The 19,338-nt window shown below is 40.8% G+C and overlaps 1 protein-coding gene across 1 annotated transcript in view; it reads right to left on the reverse strand.

The window, feature by feature from the left end:
- stau2 (staufen double-stranded RNA binding protein 2) overlaps positions 1–19,338 on the reverse strand; it is a 76,438-nt gene that overhangs the window by 55,059 nt on the left and 2,041 nt on the right. The window contains exons 3-6 of the mRNA XM_034560206.1: positions 19,202–19,332; positions 18,704–18,863; positions 16,951–17,086; positions 4,255–4,414 (exon numbers count right to left, since the gene is read on the reverse strand). Coding sequence (XP_034416097.1) covers positions 4,255–4,414; positions 16,951–17,086; positions 18,704–18,863; positions 19,202–19,332 — 587 coding nt within the window. The remainder of the gene's footprint in view (positions 1–4,254; positions 4,415–16,950; positions 17,087–18,703; positions 18,864–19,201; positions 19,333–19,338) is intronic.

Here is a 19,338-nt window from a genome sequence, read left to right on the forward strand (position 1 = left end):
GCGTCACTGATATGGTGAACTTAAAATAAAAACCAACGCTGAAAGAGCTCACACCATTTATATCCCTGTTTGGAAGCCTCATAATCTCCCACCAAATTAGAGCAAGACTGAAAAAAGAAAAGATGATTAGATCCCAAATAAATGTGGATAATGTTCAGGCTACTAAATGCTTGGTAACATTACGACTGTGAGAATAGCCACATTAAAGATGTCACTCATTTGAAATGGCATCATCTGAAGTGGTATTGGGCTTTAACACATTTAGGTGCAAGGTTTTCTCCCAATAGCAATAAAAAAAAGAAAAATCACATTAGAGTTATATGAAACATAGAAAACCATATTTAGTCGTAGTGAACACAAATAATATAATAATGTTCCTTCATGTGCAGATGTGTTGTTATTAAGCAATGATGATCAGATATCGTCTTTTGTTTTACTTTTAGCTGAATTGATCACATGCAAATGTATGAATTCTTTAACTTTTTATGATTAATAATGTTGAGGTTTTTCATAATTGAAAATGTATATTTTTCAGATTTGACACCAAACTGTGACCCCAACAGTGTGGCACATATCAAGCCAAGGATGACACACATACAGAGTGGATGTCTGCCAAGCTGCTGTCTGTTTTCTGGCTATGATCCTTATCTGATATGGGATTGAGAACTCAGTATCCCAAGACCTGACTGGTGGTCCTCTGTCTGCACAGGAAGGCCCCTTGAAGGGGGCTCCATTAAATATGACATGTTCGGTTATTAATTCTCTGTCCTTGATAGCAAAAATATTATTTATGAACATTAAGAACGGCCTCTCCCTGAGAGGAAACAAACTTAAGAACAAAAGGTCCAAATTAGTGTTTTCATCAGTCATGAAATCTGGTTGATCCCACTGAAAATTAATAAGACCGATGAAGTAAAGATTTGTGGGAAAGCACCAGCGGATTTCAGTGGGATAAACACAATTTGTTTTTTTAGATTCAGACAGATCTAACATTTTCTAAATCCATAAACATTTGCTGCCCATGAAACTATGAAGTAATTCTGGACTTAATACCAGATGACCCTGGTTGGAGCCTTTGGAGAGTTTTAAATTGTTGAAATATGGAGAAGACAGACTCTGGCTGTATTTACCGCTGAATAAAAGTGCCATTGGTGCCTTCCACTGATCAAGAAATGTAGTTTAAACTGTAGAGATGATATCTTCACCCATACAACAAGAGGCTTTTTGGTGCCAATTGTCTCTGGGAATGCAGAGTACTGTCTCGATCTTTATCGTCTCATGTCCAGCTCTTTGTCTGATTACGTATGAATGTCTGCTCTCTTTTCCTTTGGGCTTCTTCCTTTCGCCTGCCTCATTGTGCGATCTGATATGACGCATGATTCATACTGTGAGATCTCTTGGATTTCATAGAAAACAGTCACGTGGTACAATGCACCTACCGCACCGGGCGAAAGACCTCACATCGGTGAGAGCCGCTAGACCGTGTGCTTTGTTGTGTGTGTGTGTGTGTGTGTGCTCGGACATACATGCTCTGCATCTCCTAATGTGTGCATGAGGACAAAATGTCTTTTCATAAAAGTTCCAGTATGTATTCATGGTGTTCATGGTTACATATCCCCCTGCCACTTTCCCCGAGCATTTTTAATGTGTGAATAAAAATGTGAATCCCCTCTCAAGGCTGCATTAACAAGCCACAGGGTCTACGCGCCTGCATCTGTCTGTGGGTGTGTATGAGCCGGAATGACCAAGTAGATCAGAGACCTTCCTGTGACAAAGACTAATAGAGGGCTAAATCTGACTTTGGTGCTGCCTCTACGTATGGATGTACTGGACAGAGAGCCCTGGGAAATGTGTAAACAAGAGAAGATACAGTGTGTGAGTTTATTTTGAATGAACAGTGTTTGTGGGAGAACAAAATGCTTCACATTCACATTTATGCTCACGGGCAGCTGATTTCGTAATGGGGAGAAAAGATTCTACATCAAAGGTTGGGAAGAAGAGGCTCCCAATAGACAGAACAACTTAATTCTTAAAAAAACAGACACATAAAAGTTTCAATTTCACAGATCTAAATAAATCTTCCTTCACACCAACCATGTGCGACCTTTCTCCTGGAAACAAATTATGCAGATTTCCACACATGATTCCCCAGTCAAGCCGGTGATTGTGAAGTAAACAACCTGCTTTTGTTCAAGACAAGAAGCCCACTTGTTTAGCAGCACACATTATAATTGTATTAATATCGTCAGCATCTAAACAAACTGGCAGGGATTTACGAGTTAAGTCAGCAGTTGTATTATATAATCTCTATCGCCTGAAGCCCTGTTAAGTTGGAGGAGGTCTTTGTGTTTCCTATGGTTACATATTGTATAAAACACAACACAATTAGAGTGTCACTGATATTTACCTGTGGCCTTCCTCAAAGTAAAAGGTTTGACAGACAATAGTTAAAGAGAAAACCTTTAGCCTGAGGGCAGCCACACATTTACACACACACACACACACACACACACACACATTTACATACACACACACGTTTACACACACACACACACACACACACACACACACACACACACACACACACACACACACACACACACACGCTTGGAGACAGAATGACAGACATGTACTGGAGACACAATGTGCCTCAATTTGTAAAGCAAGACTCAGAAGCAGCAGCAAACAAAGAGCACATTTATGGAGGCCGACGCCACAAGACAGCGAGTCAGGCAAGTGAGAGGAGCCAAAGCGTTTTGAATAACCATCAGCGATGCCAGACGGTGAGGATCGGGGTAATTTGATTTCCGGTGGGAGATGATAACAACAGTTAACAGCTATACCTAAGGGAAAACTCTGGAATGGTAGTGTGACATCGGAAGGAGGCAGAAAGCAAAAGGACAATGTGAAAAAAGAGAAACTACACTGAACCATGGAGACTGCCAGGCTTAAATTATACATTAGAATAATTAGAGCTGAAGTGGATTTGAATTCAATTGGATGAAAGGTGGTTACGCATTCATCTTAGTATCTGCAAAAAACACTGCGTAACACTCTTAATGGAGCCTCCACGGGGACAACATCAACAGATCAGCAGCACAAATCCTTTGACTTTTCATTAAAGCGAGTGTTCAAGTGCGGGGTGGGGGCCGGGTCAAGCAGATCGACAGTTAACCAAGGTTAAAGCAGTGGGGGGGCGAGAGGTTTCATAAGATTGAAATGCTTTTTACCCCGATTCATTTTCTGTCAATTCAGGAGCAACAATTTTAGCAAATCATTTAAGCATTTTTAAACAGAAAAAGATCACAAATGTCCTGGTTACAGCCTCTCAAACCTGTGAATTTTTAGTCTTTTTTGTCTTATGTGATAGTTAATTGAATATATTTGAGGGCGGGCATTTTTGACTGCTTTTTGACATTGTATAGGCCAAATGCACTATGTATTCCAGTAACTATTGCTAAAAACGGCACAACCCAGCTGTTTGATTAAGTTACTGAACCCGTTTTTTTATTTTTTTTAGAATGATGCAACCCATTATGAAACATCATCTTTAGTACGAATGAATGAGTCGCACACATTGGCTGGCAGCAAAGTTGGAGAGCATTGACAACATGGTTGGTTTCAGTCTATTCACAGGATTCATAGATAATAAGAAACAGAGTGTAACGCAGACCTTTTCTTGAAGCAGGTCAAACATGCATTAATAATAAGAAGTCATGATTTATATATCATTTATTTTCATTGCATAGCATTAATGCAATGGAATTACAGCAACTTGGCACAGCAGCAGTAACACAACATATATTTTGTCTAAAAACAAAATATAGGACATTGCAGTAGTGGCAAAATAAACAAGCTGCAAAATATAATTACAAAGTACAATACAGATGAAAAACTATGGTTTTGTCCAGACCAGCGAGAAATAGATCTTTCATTAGACTAATATGGTCTGTCATACAGAAGTCCATTTAAGCTTTAGAAGTAATGGAACTGTGTTGAAGATGTCGGCAGGGATTCTCAGAGGGGGAGTCAATAAGCACATGTTAAACAACCTCTGGTACGCACTGCTAGTGTAAGTGCAGTTTTTTTTTGTTCTAATATACTTCTGTTACAAATATTATGCATTAAATATCCTAAACATCAGAACCGGCCTTGCACCCTGCGTGCATGCTCACACCACCACAAAGTTTACAAATACCCACCTTCTAACAAATATATTGCTGTCCATCTACCTGCGTATGCGTGTGTGTTTACCTGCGGTGGCCGTTCGGGGATGGGTTCATCGCGCAGGTCTTGCAAGGCCTTCATGGCAGCATTGTGTCTGGCTGCTTGGCGGGTGCGTCCCTCACCAATAAACTCATGACTCCCCACAGACAGCTGCACATAGAAGATCTTAGGAACAGGATAATGGTACCTGCAATGAACAAAACAATATCATATCAATGAACGTGTATCCATAAATGGGAGTCGCTCAGACATTATGAGCCAAGCTATCAATTCACACCGTTTACACTGTTCCTAAATTAAAGGCCCACCACTTCATCAGGGTCAATTGCTACACAATGGCCTGCTGGCTAACCACTTGACTGATGTCTTGCTATTGAATCTCAGCACAGGGATGGCAAACAAAGCACAGGGACATATATCCTCTCCTCTTTCTTCTGGCCCCGAACATAGATTTTCCTCTCTTTCTTCGGGTCTTGACAGAGTGGGACTGAGCTGTCAACGAGCAGATTTAGAGGTCTGCGAGTCCGCGTGTGTGATACCCCCTCCTGGGTCAGGGTGAGAAGGGCTGAGAATGTCTGCCGGATCGAGGACAAGGAATGAGAAATAGTGGGAAAGCTAACGAGAGAATAGGAATCCAAACTTTTTAATATCCGCCTCCCTTTCCTCTTTCTTCTCTGCCAGTATACACTTACATTCACAAGGACATACAGCCACCATATGTGGTAGACATACATTGATTGCTCCAGATGAGATTCATGATACTGTGTCTTGACGAGAGTCTGGTGCCAAATGTACTCAATATTTTCATGTTTGGCCAAATCATTGAGCTTGTAAAGACGGAAAATGGAGTACTGAATGTGGTGTAGTTAATCTAAACAAGCCTTACACAAATGTGGCAATCGCTTTTCTCGTGAAGACATATCTGTTAATTTTCAACCGTAGCAAAACATCCTACTTGGCAATGCAGCAGCAGTGAGATGTGAGATGTAATACTTGATTGGAATTTGGGGAACCCAAGAAGTTAGAAAACCCAAGAGGATGGGAAAACCTGCGTGCACTGGAAACTTTCACAGGTTCTTTCAACACTGCACACATACACACCATTAAATAAAGAGGTCTCAAGACGTAAGGCCAGATTCAACAGCCAAACAAGAACTTTCTGTAAACACTTCCCTGTATAAAAAGTGTATGCTAATATTTGAAATGACAGATCAAAAAAGACTAAGAGTCTACAGCCATGCTGCGAGCTTTATGACACTGTAGTGTTGAGCACAAAATGATAACTTCAGTGTGCTAGCATACTCAATATGTCAATACTAGCATGCTGAAGTTGAGCAGGTATAATGTTTACCATCTTAATGTAGCTTAAAAGCACGCTTAATCAACTCTAAGTCCAGCTTTACATTTTTTTGGCTATTAAACAAAGTATTGGACAAATTAATAGTGTGACCTGATGATGGCACTATATGAAAGTCAGGGTATCACCAAAGTTACTTTACAATACACCCAGAAAAGCACGTGAACATATCTTTCATTGCAATCCATCCAATAGCTGTTGGGAAATTGTATTAACAACTAGAACATTATGGTGGAGCTAAAAATAGAAGTCACAGGGTCACCAACGTCATTGGTATTCATTCACACAGAGCCATGAAATGATGTGCAAAATTGGAAGATGTTGAAATATTTCACTGCATAAGTGAACGCGTTGACTTGCTGATGGCTTTATATGAAAAAACATGGGTTCAACTACATTGTTTACATAAGATAAGATAAGATAATCTGCTATCACAACTTTATAGAGAGTACGGACAAAACTATGACAAAAGTTGCAAATAAACTCAAAATAACCTTAAACTTGATTAAGTTCTCCTTTTTTGCCGATGCATTTTTTGGCATTTTCTTAAAACCAAAATACAGGAAATACTGCCTTACAAGATAACTCCTAACGACACATTTGCGATTCCTCTGAATATCGCCCCACTTCTTCTGTTCATGTCTTTCCTAAATCTCCTGCCCAGCAAGACTAACAATGAGTCAGCAATTTTACTCCCAGAATTCCAGCAGGGATTTCTCCAGCCCACAGCCCTCCTCACAACAGTCTGCTCCCAGCTCCTCCTGGCCACGGGAGCCTTCCCTGGGCGGGGGCCTGCCTGGCCCTCGCACGTCAAGTGTGGCCCCAGGGTCTCAGAGGACATGCCAAGTGCAACATGGGCTCCAGCCAACAGCGCTGAGCTGAGATGGGAGCAGCTGGGGCTGGAGCGCGGAGTACAGGTGCAGAGAGGAGGAGAGAGAGGGATAAGAAAGAGAGAGGAGGGAGGACTGAAGGGGAGAGAGAGAGGGACATGGGAGGGAGGCCTGTGGGAGACCCTACTCCACAACGTTGGGAAAGTAGTGGCTTGCACACAAGCGAGTCAGCCAAGAACACAGGCGAGCACACGCACACACGTCAAAATCATGCAAACAAAAAAAAAGGCAGGAAAATCACGTCAGCGCTCTCTGGCCAGTACAACAATCAGCACATGTTGGCTGGATCGGCCTGTTCCGTGTTATCAACTATTATTTTCGTTATTATTATTACTACAGAGAGGGAATTGGACCAGGACACCTGTAGGGAGGGTGTGGAGACCGCTTAAAGGGAGAGAAAAAAGAAACACCACTGTGTCTGTGTGATGATGTGAATGTTCATGTGTGTATCTGCTGTGACTCAGGGTGATTGAATGAGTGAGAAAAAGAAGAAAAGAAACCGACCGATACCACAACTCAATCAAATGATAACTCATCTGCGTTTTAGCAGTGAGTAATTCATTTGACTTTGAGGAACAAAGCTTCCCTGCAGCTCTCTTTAATGTGGGCAGTGTTAGTTAAGGTTACGGTTTCCACTTTAATCCTTTAAAGACTTATGTGTGTGAACACACACACACAGACCCGTTCAGAGACATTTGAGGTTTTGAAGCCCACACACACAGTCAAATACTGGGAAATGGGAGATATGGCATTGCAATGATTAAATGACAAGGTGACATTTTGGCTGGAAACCATTTCCTCCACTGGCATGGACAACTATTTCCTTTCTAATTGCCTGTGTAGAAAAGCTGATTCCCCTTCACTGCATGTGTTTACACATGATCCTAAACTGAACAGGTTACCTCTCAACCACTATCAATATAACATTGGAACATTAAAAGCACCAGATAAAGCCACTAGCTTCCATGTATATTTCACTAAGTGACAGGTAGATCTTATCACTATTCTATATGTATAGTGTCCAAAAAAACCAGCTCACAGACACAGGAAAGCACCATGGTCACATGTACCACATGCTGTGTAGGTTTTGGTATGGCTTTTTGAAAAGTTGTGCATCATTTATCAGCTGCTCGACTGGTCTTTAACCTCCCAAAATTTACCCACACTACTCCGCTCCTCCGCGACCTTCACTGGTTACCGGTGGCCGCCCGCATCCGCTTCAAAACATTGGTACTTGCGTACCGTGCTGCGAACAGATCGGGTCCGGTCTACATCCAGGACATGGTCAAACCGTATACCCCAGCCTGTTCGCTTCGCTCGGCTTCTGCAATCGACTCGTAGCTCCGTCACTTCGAGCTAAACATTCAAAGTCACGACTGTTTGCTGTGCTGGCTCCTCATTGGTGGAACGAGCTCCCCATTGACATCAGGACAGCAGAAAGTCTCTACATCTTCCGTCGCCAACTAAAAACACATCTTTTTCGACTATACCTTGAATAGTTCCAGCCGTAGTAGCACTTTAGCAGTACTTAAATGTCTCTTACTGACTAGCACTTTGTAGTTTAACTTTATTGAATAAATTGTACTTTTCTCGATTCTTGTTGTTCTGAGTTTGGACTCATGGTTTAATGCACTTATTGTAAGTCGCTTTGGATAAAAGCGTCAAGCTAAATGACATGTAATGTAATGTAATTTACAGTGTACAAGGGTGAATTTATTTAATAGTGACCACGCCAGATTCATTGAATAGAATAGAAACCGAGTGATGCAAGACCCAATGTAGTTTGATGGAAGTTAACTGTAAATATTTGGCCCATAACTTAACACATGACCGTGACCAGTCACAGATGGTAGTGTAGAGAAGGCAGTGAACATTTCAAAAGCTTAGCTTGCAAACGTGTGCAGACCGCAGAAATTAAAACCAAATGCAGCACTTCCTTTTAGTCATAAACCTGCCATTTTGCCCATGAGAACACATTAAATTCAATTTTCTTTTGGAATATATCGCTTCCTGTAATCAAAACCAGTCAACTCGTGGTAGTTAGAAACCCATTGGTGGTCACCTCAACTACTCATTAGTCATTAGAAACAAAATAAAATGCTCATTAAGCTATGAAAGGCTGTTTTTGATGAGCCTGAGAGATTTGATAATGTAGCACAACAATATCTAATATGTGGGTGATGATGGCACTTTGTATGGTTGGGCTCTTGCATTTATAATAGAGTTGGATAGTTTGTTGTTGATTTCTGTGTATATTGAATGGTCATTTACTGATAATATCCTCATTTTGGTTGGTCTGCGTTGTCGGGTTCTTTGATTATGTCCTACCTGCTCGTGCTATGATGGTTTACTCCTCTTTGCCGTTTAAAATAAAAAAATTATCAAGCCCCATTTCTGTTTTTGCTCGTCACGCCACACCAACTCAAAAAACATTTGTGCCTTTCTACTGACTCCTAGTTTAAAGAAAATACCATCTTCCCAGCAGTGCAACACTTCTTGAAGGAAGGAAACACATGTGTTCAACAGCAGAGCAGCAGACAGGACCAAGTGGGCCAAACACAGACAAATAAGACATGAACGAGGAATTGGACTGCCCACTTTGTCTCCAGGCATCACAGAGAACTACTGTCCACACATGCAAACACAAATAGTTTAGTATGGATTAACCCACAATTATACATACACACACACACACATCTGACTGCCTTGTAAAGGGCTACGGGGCTGTGCCGTGATTAAAAGGGTGACAGATATTTGGGGGGAGAAAAGAATGCAAAACTTGGACAGGCTCACTCGTTCCACCAGCTGCACTTTCTTCCAATCTGCTGTCAGACTTTTACTTGTTGTTTTCTCTCCCACTTCCATGCTTCATTCCCTATGTCCATCATTGATTACTTTCCTTCCCTTCTGCCTCACGCAATTGCTAATGTAAAAAAAAAAAAATCCACAGTGGTGTTAGAAAACTGTCCATATGGTCAAGTTAACATCGTGATCAAAAAGGTGTCCTGGTGCTTCGTTCAAAGGTCAGAGGTTAGAAACCGTCACTGCGATGGCAGAGCTGTAGGTTCACAGAAATTATGTATTTGAGGTCATTGCTAATTAAGCTGCATGAAACACAGAAAGCCAACGTATGGTTGTTTTCAGCTCACTAATGGCTCACCCAGAGACCGGCTAGTATCAAGTTTGTTTCAGTCTGCAAAGGTTTTGGGAGCTTTAGTTCAGAGGACATTGTGGATACTCTCCATTGCACTCCAATAGCCTTTAAGTGGCAACTGCTCAACTCACACAACTTGACTTATCGTGTGTGACAATTCATAAACTATTAAACTAAATCAATGCTTTAAGTGCAATGTTTTAAAGATGTAGTAAACAAACAGGTCTAAAGTGATACTGAAGTGAAGTCAATGTGTGTGTTGGCTTAACATCCAAGGCTTTCAACCGGGTACATGGGGCTCTTGTTTTATAGTTTAATATCACCAAACTGTCTTTAATTTAAGTCCGTCATGGGAGCAATGTCTTTTCTTACCTCATACCCTCCTGTGTAATGTACTGCTGTGTCTCGGCGCAGCGGACAGCTGGTGTCTCATACAGACTACTCATATCGCTGCCTTTACCGACAACAGCTATTCATCAAGAATTGCTAACAGACGTAGTTTATAAAACAGAGGTTTCATAACCGATTTTCATTAAATTGTCCAATCTGACAGTGTTCATTGTTTTTTACCGTTTGTTGTGGTTTCCATTGTGAACAAGAGATTAAAGCGGTCTTTGTGCATGCTCTGTAATCAGCGGGCCCTCCTTCCATGCCTGGCTCACGGGAAGTCACGGCCCCATGTAAACTGACCCCGACTCTCCTGTCACACTTTATTGCTGAGTCAGAGATGTAAATCAAGTATTGTTTCCAAACACGATAGCTTAACAGCATTGTAGCTGACAGATAACACACTACAGAAGAAAGTATGCAAAGAGGTTTACTAGATTTTAAAAAAGGGCTGATTTGATGCCAGTAATAAAAGCAACCACTGGGAATTATCAGACTGAAAAACAGGCATTGCGTGAATAATTCTAACTCCCTAAGCACAGAAAATCAGTAAGTAATAGAAGGCGTGTCAATGAGTGCAAAGTAATTACACCGTGTGTGCATTTATGTGACATGGCAACATTTTTTTTTTTTAAAACACACTTCTTAACCCGCATGCCCTTCTAGTTCCAACTCGTAAGACTTGGCTGGCTTAGAGGAATGGCTGGCAGGGGATCAGTCTAAAATCAAACCCTGCAGTCCTCATTAAGAATAGTGCACTGTGACATGCTGTTTTATGTTCATTGTCATTAAGAGAGGACATTTATTGCTTTGTGAAAGAAAATCTCTTGAATTTGTTCTGGCCAGATTGTTCCGACATGGTTTCTATGCAAGCCTTTCAGATTTCCCTTTGTCAGTCATCTCTCAGGCAACATTATTTACTGATAAATGTTTCTTCTCAATTGGCTGTTGTCCAGATTTAATGTGTAGCAGAGACAAATGCACATCTTAATAGTTAACTGCTGCAGTGTTTGTTCTGGGAACAGTTTACATAGGAAAACAATATTCTGTTATTTGTTTGATTTGTTTGATTCTTACAAATCAAACAAATGGTTAATTTATCAAGAAAGTGGAAATTCTTGTTCTAGTTCATTTGGTGCACTTTTTTTACTTTGAATCCGTCAAGGTCAGGTGCCAACAAAGCAGCACACTGACACCCTTAGTGTGGTTTGCTTGTGCAGCATGATGCTTCTATGCATCAGCATCCTGGGGTGGCAATGCATTAGATTAAAAGATGAACTATATCTTACACGTAGGATGAACTTGCACACATGTGATGAAATAAATTGTGCTACGAGTTGAAATGAGATCACAACCATCATTGGAGTTTCTGTGGAATCTGTGAATTTCACAGAAATAGAAGTCAAGGTGCAGTTTGCCACTACAGGGGATGGATCTAATCAAATTGCCGCATTTCTGCAGAGCTGACGGGCAACAACATTGGGAAATAGAAAAGTGGCGTGGTCCCAACAAGATAACATGCACTCTCTAACAGCCATTGAGCCATGCCAACAACTATAACTATATCAAAAAGAAGGATGCAATGTCCTGGGAAAAGATACACATTTATTTGCATTAAAATACTGAAGCGAGTTCCTGCGAGGAAGGTCACTATAGTTTGTCCGGACTCGAAACATACCGTTAGGCAGAATTACAAAAGGTATTTCTACTGACGTAACCTGCTTTGTACATAGTGGTCTCGGGTTCGTTTTTACATTCAATACATCAAGGCAAGGCAAGAGGAGAGGAGGCACACAACACACAACTCCACTCAGAGGAGAGAAGATGAAAGGACAGACCAGACTTCTTTGTCATCAAGTCCACTGAGTACAAATCATTCAAAGCATTTGTTTATGTTGGACCTGTATTCCACTCCCCCAAGTCTCCTCTATAAAACGCTGCTTTATGAGTTTACACCCATTTTTACAATTTGGCCGGATTGTCCTTTGTTCTGGCACGTCGCCCATGGAAACTTATGAACTGTCTGAGTGAAGGCCTCTGATTTACTGATCTTCAAAGGGTCCATCATGATTGGAACAAAATAAATAAACATAATGCAATAAATGCACCTTGTGGGCTTTGGTAGCTATTTTTTTGTTTTTGTAACAGCAGTGTTGATGGGATGGATAAGAGTAAGAGAAATCCTATCTGTGGAATGTCTGCACAGCGTGTGCCGTTGAGGCTATATGAGATCCTAAGGCCCAACAGGCCAGTAGCCTATATAAAAATAATTTACTTGAGTGGGAGAAAGTGTGTGAGAAAAAAATGGCGACCGTGTGTGTGAAGAGGACCTCAGAGGATATCCGATACGTCCACATAGGATAGGATGAGAGGACATGTTGACTATAGAAAAGCGCCCGTGGGCAGATTTGCCTTTTCAGTGAGCCAGGTTGGCCCAATTAGAGATGGAGATGACAAAGTACACCTGTGAATGTGTGTGTGCTCTTTGTGTGAGAAGGGTATTCATCTTTCAAGGATAATTATCTTTCCATGGCAACTGTCTCTTTATATTTCTTACATGAGCACACACACACACATACACACACATTTCCCTCAAATTGTTGAGCCTGATAAATTTCAAGAGAAATCATAATCATATTCTAGGGTATTTAATAATGACGTCACAATCAGAATTTCAATTTATACAGACTCAAAGAATTAATAAATGAGACAAATGCATTTTGCTAGTAGAAATGGGCCCTGCACTTATAAGCAGGACACAGACCATATAAATACTCAATGCAGTTTGTTTAACAGGTAACAGGCTACATAGAGACTCCTCTGGCAGTGATGATAACTGTGTCTTTATTAGTATACGTACAGTGATGATAACTGTGTCTTAATTAGTATACGTACAGTGATGATAACTGTGTCTTTATTAGTATACGTACAGTGATGATACCTGTGTCTTTATTAGTATACGTACAGTGATGATACCTGTGTCTTAATTAGTATACGTACAGTGATGATAACTGTGTCTTTATTAGTATACGTACAGTGATGATACCTGTGTCTTTATTAGTATACATACAGTGATGATACCTGTGTCTTAATTAGTATACGTACAGTGATGATAACTGTGTCTTTATTAGTATACGTACAGTGATGATACCTGTGTCTTAATTAGTATACGTACAGTGATGATACCTGTGTCTTAATTAGTATACCGTACAGTGATAACTGTGTCTTTATTAGTATACATACAGTGATGATAACTGTGTCTTTATTAGTATACGTACAGTGATGATACCTGTGTCTTTATTAGTATACGTACAGTGATGATAACTGTGTCTTAATTAGTATACGTACAGTGATGATACCTGTGTCTTTATTAGTATATGTACAGTGATCAAAGGTCTCTCCAGCTGTTAAAGCCGACCGATTAGCGGCCGCTGTCATCAGAAACAGATGTCGCTTCACGTGACGCTACAAAGGAAGGAACGTCTCATTTCTCTTAAACCATATATCCTTGTTTCCTTTCTCTGGGACCGTCTGCCGTTTGCTGGGCAGGTAGCGCACCACAGGGGGTTTATTAGCTTTTCAGTGAGATCAGCTGCCTGCTGGGGCAGGAAGCAAGGTTGGTAAGAGCAATATATAAAACGTAACGGCCGAAACATCAAATCTACAATCTGGAAGATGCCAAAAATTATTCATAGAGTCGAGAGAGCCGAGTTTGGTGATAATTCCATGTGGGTTCATTATTGCAAATAGTAATTGTTCCACTCCGCTAATATATAAAGCTTTGAAAATAAATACAAAACAAACATTTTAAATCTATTTACACTTCAAGGAGGTGTAAAATTCCAGACTGGCCTACACAACATTACTGTATGTACCGAATGCTCTGCATCCCAAGTGACCCCTCTGTCTCTCCGTTTCCAACAGAGAAAGTAGTAACGGCCAGCTCAGTATCTGAATATCATCATCATCATCATCATCATCATCATCATCATCACAGGACGAAATGTCACAGAGCAAAGTACTCCTAGTAATTCAGCCCACTGTTCTTCCAGATAGCATAATGTTAGTATCATAACCAACTGAGGGCCGGGAGGAGGTGGGCGGCTTCTGACTGCTCCACTTTGCTCTAACAGGGAAAGTCCTATCCAAATTCCAACTCAGGATGCAGGCGACCCCCCCGGGACCGCGGCAGCAGGAGGAAAGCTGGGAGCGCCATGGGTAGACTGGAGGAGTCGAGTATGAGTCACTGGAATCAGGTGTTCCAATGATAACACACGAGTCGGGGATTGTCCGTGAAACAGGTTGACGTCATATATTTTCGTGATAACGAAAATATTTTCCTGATTCAACGATTGAATCATTTGGGCTAAATTTCCAAATAATGTTTCACAGCAGCTGAGTCTCTGATAGAATAAGCTGATAACACGTCGGAGTGCGTTCAGTATTTCAGAATGAACAACGCTGTGGTTATGACAGCAGGATAACAGAGATGAATCAATGATTTAAACGTGGATTTGGATTGGAAGAAATTATGCACGGGCCCTTCACCATAAATAAGATTCATTAAGACGCGGATAAATGCACATTTCATATTATTGCCATCTTTTCTCATCAGGGCACTTTCTGAATGAATCAATACTGGTCTTGGTGGTGATTAGAGCGCTGATGGATCAGAGCCAAGCTGCCCTTTTAATGGTAAGATTTTCCATCAACATGACTCCGGATCACTCTTATTCATCATAATAGGTAAGGACATGGGCATATAGAAACCTTCGTTTCCCCCGCAGCATCATTAAGGTGACGGATTGTGAATATGGCCTGTCACTCTGCCACATAGTCAGTCATCAGATGAAGAGGATTCATATTCAGAAGGTCTCGCGTTCATTAATCCAGGGCTCGACTACACTGAAAGAGAGAGACCTAATGAAAACATAAGTGACCTTGGGATAATATAATACATACTCCCATGTCTTCTCTGTGCTTCAGACACACACATCCCCTCACCCCACTCTCTTCCTTACAAAACGGCATAGGAAAACAAAAAGGACCATGAGGTATAGATACAGCCGTCTCTTAGAAACTCATCCCTGTGACATATGACATTGACAGACAGATGCTGGGAAACAGATTTTCTCCTTTACCCCACAGACATGTGTCTTTCCCGTCCTGTTTGTTCCTGCATGGATCAATAGGAGAAGATGTGAGCCAGATGCTAGACTGTCTGCTGACTACTACACTCAGTTACCCAACACTGCAACCGAATCACTGACTTTTTTCCGGCAATGTATCCATATTTTTTTTAAATAAATCCCACACTTTTGGCATCAGAATACCTTACTGTAGGACTATAAAGAGCCAAAGTTTATGCAGCAAGCATAACAGACTTGTTCTCTTCTCCGTTATGGTTTTCTATGTTTAGAGCCTTAATAAGCAATGTATTGCATGGAAAACGCTAAAGATTACACTGCAGAGATCTGTACCAATGAAAACCTATATTAATACACCACATTCCTACCTTGCCTGTTACAAAATGGGTGCTCAATCACCTTATAAAAGCAGTGCCTCTGGAATTTTTAAATGAGGGAACACTGCCATCTGGAGGGGATCCTGAAAAGGACCCGATGCATATCAAACTATCCTGGAGGAACGGTGTGTGCTCTGGAGCCACATAACTTGTGTCACCTTGCCTCTGTATTTCAAATGATACAATTATATTAAGAACATCAATAACACCAAAAACTACTAAATATTTACAAAAAAATCTGGAATAAATGTCAGAGGTAAAAGACTACCATTCATAGACATACAACTCCGACATTTATGCCATGACTTTTAACCATTGTAAAAAGATGTGGGGATTTCAAATTTTTTTGTACTATCTTGGTTAATTAATGTATTCATGTTGTCTACTAAACCCAAAAAGTGGCACCCTGCCCTTTCTGAACTGAGTGTATCAGTGTGCCTGGAGTTGATGTCAGGCAAGTCAAACACTTCCCACATAACATTCCCTCACCGAGGGAGAGGTGATCATTAATTGCACCTCTGTGGCATTTTTATGGAGTTTTGGAAATGGCTGGATGGCTCCCGTAAAGCAAAAGAAAATTAAGGGAAGAAAGAAGGTTGACAAAGACGTGCAAAGGGACCCCATGAGGGCACCACATTCATCAGTTAAGAAAACATACAGAGTGGAGGGCCACGTATGCCACACATCTGAGCCAGTGGGATCAAAGAGACTATGCAGTTTGAGGCCATCCATAATATATCAAGAACATGTCCACACTAAGTCAGATGAATCTCAAAGTTCACCTTGTACACAGCATGTTAGCCACATACATGTCCATTCCACAAATTAAGCCTAAAATAAAGCTTTCCAAAGTGGTTAAATATTTACTTGTCTCTCTCTGAATGGCAAAATAAAGCTTTTGCAAAAGAAAACACAATATAATTCTATTTAATAGTCATGTGGTGTTTGGCAGTAATGTGAACAAGGCAACTAACTTCTCTCCCTGAAGCTAAATGTATAGTTCCAGCGTTGAACTCCAATATAGGTGATCACAGAGTACAGGTGTTGTTATGTTTATAAATATGTTGAACTGCGTTGAATGTGAACAACCAAAGTGTGAATTGGATTGCATGTTTAACCTGCTGAGATCCAGGTGAATTACTGGGCTGTGTCAATCTTAATTACCAACAAATGAAGCTTAAGATAAGGACATATTCATTTGCCTATTCTTTATTTAAATTGTATTTGCAGATATATCTACATGAGAGTGGAAATAGTGAATGTACAAATAAAGTGACTAGTTTAAAAGAAAATACGCTGGATTTGATTTCATTGGAAGCTCATCATGATACCTCCCCCCCCATTGTTGAGACGATAAGTGTCACGACACAGCTTTGGGACTGAAATAGTTAGTTCAGTTTGTGGAGCTCACCTTTGGTTGAACATCCCTCTGAAGTTGTAGTTAGCTCTGTAGTTGGGCATGGGTTTAGGGTCCAAGGGCCTGTAGATAGCTGGCTCCCCTCTCTTCATGGCCAGACCATTCAGCTCCACCGTGGGTGTTATACTGCCTGCATATGACATAATGATGTAAATAAATATGAATGATTAAAACCAACCCAAAGAAAACATTAAATAAAGATCTGGCTTTAAGGTCTTTCACTACTACAATGCCACAGAAGACAACAGAGGTAAGAGGGGCTAGTGGTATCAATTTGGCCAGAGATAAAAACACAAGTCTGTACTTAGGCTTTGTTGAGTGGCGTTGTACGGTCTTTGTTTCTAAACATGGCTTATTTAAATATATCCAGGTCCTTGAGGAGGTACACCCGGAAGTCAAAACTCCTGCAGGTGAAACACCGAAACACTGAAACTTTCCATTATAGAATAGCGTGACGCACATTCTTTGTGACGTTTCCCCCACCTCCACCCTTAATTAACCTCAGCCCTCTTGGTTATGATTACACTCGCACATGAAATGTTGTGACATCCCAAAGGAAAACGCTGCTCTCTGACTTTTGAGGCCTCTCCCTCCGAAAAGGACAGTCCATATCTCACTAATGAACACAAGAGGGCACTAATGCAACCTCAGTGGTAGTGGTGTCCATGCAAGGACCTTCTGTTCTGGACAATAGATTATCTAAAAACATTCATTTAAAAACACACAGCACAGCATTTGAAATTCAACATCTTACGTGCACTGTGATGCTGTTTTTGCTCCCTCTCCATCGGATACTTTGTTGAACAGTTACATGACACAAAGAAGTCCGAGGGGAATGAAGAAGTGAACGACACTAAAAAAGTTGTATTCTGTGTTGGATGCTGAAAACCTTTTTGTTTTGTTTTTTAGATATCATTGTTAAATGTCCTGTCTGACAAGCTCCAGGCATGCTGGGATACTTTGGACTGGCGTCAATCTTAAAGCAGCAAAGGTGTGAAACATTTCTAATTCCAGAGCACAACCTACATTTTCACACATTTATATGACGAAATAAATGATGTGCTCCATGTTCAATTTATAATAACATTTAAAGAAAAACATTAAACACACTCATGAATTTAACTAGCAGGAATATAGGATTGTACATTTTTGTAAATAAACTGATCAAACAAATTCACAACAAATGTAGTTTGACATCAAATGGGAACTGATTGTGCTGCTTACGGTTAAAAATGAACTTGAGAGCATTAAAATCACCATCTTACTACAAATATAAGATATACTTAGAAAAGGTAAAATACAGGACAAATAAAGAGTAGGCACAACCAGCTGTCTTGCTCTGAAACAATAAGATCACTATTGACAACCTTAATGAGAAGCCTACAGGTCCCATCTCACAGCCAGCATCTGTTATCTGCTGCGGAGGCTGAGAGACCGCCAAAGTAAAAAAGGTGTTACATTTTCATTACATTTTTAAAGTATTAAACATAAATTAGATATTGATTAGTCTTTGCACTATATTTCAGTTGGGAAAGAACATGTTCTGCATTTAGGGCTGATGACAGACATTAACTTGCTTTGTTGCTTTCATCAAATGATTCTGCCTCACTTAAAATAGCCATTTTGCACCTGTATAATATCAGCTGTTCCGGGCCCAACACGTGAGTAGCAAGTGGATTTCAATGTTATCCTTCAGAGACACATACTTAGTAAACAGAACAATGACATTTTGTTTCGGTTGCAGTACCTGGGTTGCTGTTGATGTCCACTTTAGGGGAGCGGGGCGCTGGCCTGGGAAGGATACTCTCGTCCAGCGCTTTGGCGGCTGTGGAGTGCTGGGCCTTTTTAATGCTGGTGCCCTCGGCCTCCCACACCTGCTCCCCAAGAGTCAGCTGCACTGTGAAGATCTGAAGCAGTGATGCCCAGAGGGAGAAAAATTACCCGACAGCTTTACCAACATCCCTCTGGACCCCGTATAGCATGAGCTGTTCGCTGAACCGATATGCAATTATGAAAAGGATTAATTATTTTTTGTAATCATCACAGGAGGAAATGCCATAAATAAGTATGTATTACCTCAGCATGAAAATAAGTTTAACAAGGGAACTATTCACTGGCTAATCTTTTTTTATTAAATGAATGGGTATTACGAAAGATGAAAGACAATCAGAGATTTCTTTAAGTTAGTAAAACCTTTTTCACCTCACACAATTCATCTACACAATGTCATGCCCCCATTCCCTACCTTAGCATGTGCAGGGCCTCTCTCATTGAGGAGCTTGTACTGTGGTTGGATCCTATTGAAACGGGCTAACTCATTCACCAAACACATTGGAGTTTTCTCTTTAGGGTTTGCCATGTTCTCCTGGGGCGGGCCTAAAA

The sequence above is a fragment of the Cyclopterus lumpus genome, chromosome 20 (genome assembly GCF_009769545.1).
Source record: "Cyclopterus lumpus isolate fCycLum1 chromosome 20, fCycLum1.pri, whole genome shotgun sequence".
NCBI classification, from domain to species: Eukaryota; Metazoa; Chordata; class Actinopteri; order Perciformes; family Cyclopteridae; genus Cyclopterus; species Cyclopterus lumpus.